We start from the raw sequence: 6,906 nt of genomic DNA on the forward strand, positions 1-6,906 counted from the left end.
TATGTTGTATATTAAAAGGGAGATGCACAGTTTAACCATTAAAACTCTTCAGCAATAGGGAGTGCTTAAATCTTTTGGCCCCCACAAAAGAAAACATTTTGGATAATCGACCATCATCATTATCACCCTTCATGAATGTTGTTAATATCATCATCACACAATGGAGGTTATTTAAGAACTATGTGAACTGAAGGTGGAGCAAAATGTAACATGCAGAGAGAGTTCTATTTGGGTGATACAATGGAAATGTGTTTATATCTATCTATCATTATTAAAGAAATTGCTTCTATACATACACATACTTATGAAAATGCTCCTATTCATACACACACACACATTCTTTTTAGGTGAGTTATTTTGTTTCTGTGCATAATACTGGCTTTATTTTTACACACCCCACCCAACTCTAATTCTCTATGCATTTGTTACAGTACATTTGCCCCAACTGCAGTCCAACATGGTTTTTGGCTCATTACAGAAATATTTTACTTTGAGATCCTTACTGAATAACCACCAATATAAGCTCATTCCCACTGAATCCACTGTTACAGTCTCTTCTTATAATTGTCGGAAAAAAGGTTATTACTCAAAGAAATTGTAGGTTATCTCCATGAACAACAGTTTTCCCACATTTATTATTCAAGAAGTTCCCAGATGTGCTAATCACTATTTACTGTACAAACTGGAGGGTGGGCAGTTTAAGTACACCATAACTATGCAAGGGGATCCAAATTGCATTTTTTTTCCTCCAAGTATTCAAAGGGACTACTACTGTTTTAATACATTCCCAACTAACCTGATAGTGGGATACAGTATTTGTATTTTAATTATTCAGGAGGAACTAACTCTTGAAATGGTTTGAGGGTACTTGTGTATTTTAGCGGCGCCCATCGCATCGCATACCATAAGGCATGCGATGGTATGCGATGCAACGCGACATCGCGCGATATTGTCCAATGTCATACAATTTTTAAATTGTATGACATTGTGTATGGTATACAATGCCATACAATGCGATGCGATGCGATTAAAAATTGTATAAGCACCCTAATGGGTGCTTACAATGTGAAATGCACCCCCACGCCACCCTCCCACTATAAACGTGAACCCAAAGCGTGGCGAGCGCAGCGAGCCTGCGAGGGGCGGCGGTACACGTCCTCCGACCTTTTCATACCCCCACTATCCACGTCAGCGTGGAGTTGAGAATAGAAAGTGTGGCGAGCCCGAAGCGTGACGAGGGGACGCCGATACCTTCACAGGTATCGGCGTCCCCTCGCGGGCTTCACAGGTATCCGCGTCCCCTCGCTCGCTGCGCTCGCCACACTTTCTATTCTCATCTCCACGCCGACGTGGATAGTGGGGGTATGAAAAGGTCGGAGGACGCGTACCGCCGCCCCTTGCGGGCTCGCTGCGCTCGCCACGCTTCGGGTTCACGTTTATAGTGGGGGAGTGGTGTGGGGGTGCATTTCACATTGTAAGCACCCATTTGGGTGCTTAAAAGCACCCTTTAGGGTGCTTATACAATGTTTCATCCCATAGGGGGCAAAAATCGCACCGGGTGCATGGCATGCGATGCGATAAAAACATTGCGCGATGTACATCGGGGGCGCCGCTATAATACACAAGTACTGGTTTGAGTATTAGAAGACGACAGTACAGTTTTTTAAGCTAGTAATCTCCTTTATCACTTTAGGAAAACAAGCTTTTGTAGGAAACAATCTTTAAACCTAGATCTCGGAAGACTTGTTGGACTTGCTTATTTCGCAGGCTGTATATAAATGGATTAAGTACGGGAGTCATGACACTGTTAAGAAGGGAAACAGTTTTAGTAAAGTCAAGGGTGGAACTCTCAACTGGTCGAACATAAATAAAGATGGCACTGCCATAGGTCAACGAGACCACAATGAAGTGTGACGTGCAAGTCGAGAATGCTTTGATTTTGCCACTGGTGGATGGAATCATTAGTATGGCGATGAGAATGTTACAATACGAAACTAAGGTGAGGACGAAAGAGCCCAAAATTACTGCTGAGGCAAAGATGGCACAAACCAGATCAAATTGTCTTATTTCAGAGCAACTGATCTTCATTAAAGCTGAACTATCACAGAAGAAATGATTGATTTCATATGGACCACAGAAAGACAAATCAAGGATTAACATTATGGGATAGATGAAAGTAATAAATCCAAAAATCCAAGATAATAGTACCAACCATAGACAGACCCTGTTGGTGAAGATTGAATGGTACCTCAGAGGAAGACAAATTGCCACATACCGATCCACTGACATGACAGCCAAATGATAAAATTCTGTAGTTCCAAGTGACAGATAAAAATAAAGTTGAACAATGCAGCCAGGTAAAGAGATTGCCCTGTGGTTGTTCACCAGTACATTGAGCAGTTTGGGGACTGTGGATGATATGAAACAAATATCCAAGAAAGCCAGGCTGCTGAGGAAGAAATACATGGGCATATGGAGACGTTTGTCCAGCCAGGTCGCTATTATAATAAACAAGTTTCCAGTTAAACATAGAATATAAAGTACAATGAATAGAAAACTGGAATGTGACCAAAGACCATGCGTGAATCCAACAAATCTAAATATAGTTTGGTTGATATGAGACATTTCTGCAAAGATATTTGGTGCTTGGGGCGACATTTCTAGGATTCTCTGAAAAGCGCTGCAGAATATGTGTGCGCTATATAAGAAACTGTTAAATAAATAAATATTGTGATTATCAGTATAATAATGGGATCACACAGTCTATATACATAAAGGTATTGGCTTCCAAAAAGCAGTAAAGAATTATAGGAAATCAAACAATTTGATGTCATAAATCTTATGTATTTTTTAAAACTACTCCATGCACCTGAGTTGGGAGAAAACATTATTGATATTATAATGTTCCTTTAGAATTAAAATAAAATGACACAAACCACTTATATGCATTTACAGCCATCGCAAAACAAAACACTAAACAGTTAAATTTGTATATTTTAAATGACAATAAAGGGCTTAGTTTCCTTTTGTCTGATGAGAATATGAAATGATTAATGTATGTAATTTTAATTTCATAGGACCTCATTTCTATATTGGTGATAACTGGTTTTAAGAGTTCAGCATTTAGAAGAAATGCAAATACTTATCTTCTGTATAACTGATTTATATGCCTCTGAAGCCACTTGTCAGTGTTATGGGTAATAATTCTCTAATACAAAACCTTGATGTGCAACATGGAAATGATAATAATCATCATCAATGAAAGTAAAGCCACAGTCAAGGTAACATAGATAAGATTTGGCAAGTTTCATTATTCATTGCCAATTAACTTACAACTGTCATAGAGACCAGAGGGCCTGAACCTTATCAAGGTTAATAATTAGTATGTATTTTAGCTGCTAATCACTGTATAAATCTACAGAACACATGTCAGGTACAACTACTGTCAGCACACGGTCCCAAGCTTATGTTTAGCCCCATCCCCTAAGTTTGACCTACCTAGGCTCCAGTATTCTTGAATTTCAAAATATCTTCCAACATTAATCTTATGTCCATTGCTGCTATCCTTTCTCCTGTATGCTCCTGCAGGCACCCACATATTTTGCTGTGAAAATCCTTCAACATGTCTGAAATGTATCATATGTTTTTTGAGAAATGTGTTTAAGTTAAGTGAGATTAATACTGTATTGACTGCTGGTTGTATTCTATCATGTATATCCTGTTATATTTAGTAAAACATACTCTGGTTTGGAACAACATATGGATTAACACATCTGCAATGCGCTAAGAATTTGTAGGCATCAGCTTATTGGCTTCAGTATGTGATTGGAGATCTTATACAGTACTGTATGTCATTGGAGACAGGGGCGTAGCTAAGGGTTCATGGGCCCTGGTGCGAAAGGTCAGCTTGGGGCCCCCCTACATACAACAAAATCTACACGTCCCAGCATGCCCTGCCACAGATTTTAGATAATGGATTTCTAAAACTGTGACAGGGCATGCTGGGACCTGTAGTTCCACTGTAACAGTGGAACTACACATCCCAGCAGTTTTAGCAATTTTCCCCATAATCTCAAAAGCTGGCTGACAGACTGGACTCACTGTAATCCGTCCGATACAGGGCGCCGGGCGGTCCTGCTCCTGAGTCCTGGCAGCCTACACGTGTTGAGGCGCGGAAGCGGTGGGAGAGGGAGGGGGAGGTTGGAGCCCGCGTGCGTCGCGCTGACGTCACGTGGCAAGGGGTCCCCTTCCTATTGGCTGCCTGCGGCTGGGGACGGGACACGGTGGCCGTATCTGAGCTGTGATTGGCTGCAGCGGCTCGCCGTATGGGGAGACAGTCCCTGGGGCGCTGGCCTGTGCAGGCCTTGGAGGGTGTCCCGGCTGTGGGTCATTATGGTCGGCAAGGGGGTGGCACTAGGACTCCTGTGTGCCCAATGTCAGGTAGGGTGGTGCTGGGGCTGCTGTGCAGCACTTACGATTCGTTGCAGCACCTGCTGTCTGGACTCCGTTGGGGCTGTTCTCTGGATCTGTCTACCGGGTGCTGGGCCTTGTAGTCCCTCTCTCTCTCCCTCTGCCTGGATGCGGGAGGGGGGCGCTACTCGTCAGCGCGGCTCCACACGCCGGAAGGTGGAAGGCTGTGGAGGCTGGGTGCTGCTGCGGCGTCTTCCCCGCTGGTCTCTGCGTCTCTCCGTCACTGCTCGATGACGCGGGGCAGTGTGCGCTGGGCTTCCTCTCTGGGTAGCAGCCGGGCGCGGGTGACGTACGCTGCCCGAGCTGCTGCTGGATCACGCCGCCTTCTCCCTTCCCCGCCGACTCTTCTCCTCAGTGCCGGCCTCTGCTGCGGATCGGGGACCTTCGTGCACGTCACGCGCCACCGGGACTCCTCTCTGCAGGTAACGCTGGTCCTCTCGCGCCACCGCACACTCCTCCCCTCTCGCCGCTGCAGCCAATCACAGCTCATATACGGCCACCGTGTCCCGTCCACAGCCGCAGGCATCCAATAGGAAGGGGACCCCTTGCCGCGTGACGTCAGCGCGACGCCCGCAAAGCAGCACTGGGAACGGGAGCGTTCTGTTCCCTTCCCTCTTCCAGGACAGTGGCGGGGGTTGGGCCCCCTGGCTCAGGGGCCCGGTCGCATCTGCGACCACTGCGACCCCTGTAGCTACGCCACTGATTGGAGATAAGGAGAGTACTTCACAACCTTCAAAATTAGCCACAGAGATGAATAAGTTAAAAATAGATGTTGATGGCTTACAAATGATGAGATCTAATAAAGATGAAAGATAATGAATAATGTGTCATAGACTATCTTCCTTGTGAAGTAGTTAGGGATTCAGTACTGAATCCCGGCGGTCAGGATCCCGGCGTTCGGAATCCCGACGCCGGAATCCCGACAGCCGAAATGCCGACAAGGGGGGGACGTGGATCGCCCCCCCTTGCGGGCTCGCTGCGCTCGCCACGCAGCGGGTCCGGTGCCTTGCTACGCTCGGCACACTCATTTATTCTCCCTCCAGGGGTGTCGTGGACACCCACGGAGGGAGAATGTGTCGGGATTTCGGTGGTCGGGATTCTGGCGTCGGGATTCTGAACGCCGGGATCCCGACCGCTGGGATTTTAACTGCATCCCGTAGTTAGAAGTGGTGGGAAAGCTGTAGAGGAAGGTCAGTTACACTAATGTAAAATTCATTTTCTTTCTTTTTTTTTTATTTAGATTTTGTCCCGTCAGAATTAAAACACATTGTGAAATTCAATTAATTTGGATAATGCAGTAATTTACTGTGTTAGACTTTTCATAGACATGCTCCTGTGATTCAACCTATCATATTGAAAATTGAGAAAATAGATACTTGTGATAATACTTGCCATCAAAACAAGAGTAAAATGTTGTAAAAAAGAGTTATCTTGTTTAACTGAATTTTTCTCCACATTATTAACAAAAAATGAGAGAGAATAATAAAAGTATCTGCTAATAGGAGACTCTATATCATTGGTGGCCAAACGGGTCCTTGAGATCTACCAACAGGTAATGTTTTCCATATCACCTGTGGATCTGTAGAATCTGTCAGTTAGAATGAATGCAGCACATGTTTGAAAATGTGCATTAGTAATGACTGCACCTGTGCACCACTAGGTGGTCTGGAAAACAAGAACTGTTATTAGAGCTTAAGGACTATTTTGTCCAGCACTGCAATAATAATAATAATAATAATAATTACAATAATATCTTTATAAAGTAAGTCAAGTGGTGATTATCATCTTAGTGAGTATATGTACTTTGACAGCAGTATAATCGCTGGGGCTAATTACAGATCTTTGTCTTCTTATCTTATAGTGCTCCATAAGCAGAAAACTTTTCTTCTTCCTCAAGGTTTACAATAAAGAGCTTTATTCTGATCCATACCCAGTTTATCAAATCTCTATTTCAATTTTAATATACCACATCTCTTAACAACTTTATTAACTCCTATTATCTTTTTCAGATTGAAGTATCATCTGATATTAAAATTGCCTTATTCTCACCATCTCTGTTGGTCTGTCTTTCTGTCACTCCAACTTCAATATCATCTTGCCACCTCAAACTTAATCTTTACAAAACAGAATTAATAATATTTCATCCAGCTAATAGTTGTTATCAAGCTGATTCCCCTATCACTGTGGATAACTCAAAAATCAACTCTACCCCTTAATCTTGCTGTTAAGGCCTCATCTAAGACTCAGGAGGATGCTCTATTCCAACATTCCCTCTGTTTCCAAAACCAGTATATGCATCTAAAAAACATATCCAGCATTTGTATATATATATTACACAATACACTGAAATAATTATATTGTATGCACTAATTGTCTCCTACATTAAACCAAAAAAAAAAGGAAATCCAATATCGATGGAAAGGAGGCAAGAAACAG

The 6,906-nt window shown here is 43.3% G+C and overlaps 1 protein-coding gene across 1 annotated transcript; it reads right to left on the reverse strand.

Moving 5' to 3' along the window:
• Positions 1-1,689: 1,689 nt before the first annotated feature.
• Positions 1,690-2,658, reverse strand: LOC146079421 (olfactory receptor 6M1-like). Its single transcript, XM_083186211.1, has one exon. The coding sequence runs from the start codon at positions 2,656-2,658 to the stop codon at positions 1,690-1,692; it is 969 nt and encodes a 322-aa protein (XP_083042337.1).
• Positions 2,659-6,906: the final 4,248 nt, after the last annotated feature.

This window comes from Crinia signifera, chromosome 1 (genome assembly GCF_055691185.1).
Source record: "Crinia signifera chromosome 1, ASM5569118v1, whole genome shotgun sequence".
In the NCBI taxonomy this organism is placed as follows: Eukaryota; Metazoa; Chordata; class Amphibia; order Anura; family Myobatrachidae; genus Crinia; species Crinia signifera.

What these genes read in the sequence shown, in the direction of transcription:
- LOC146079421 (XM_083186211.1), bottom strand. Translation starts at nt 2,658, where the DNA reads ATGTCGCCCCAAGCACCAAATATCTTTGCAGAAATGTCTCATATCAAC.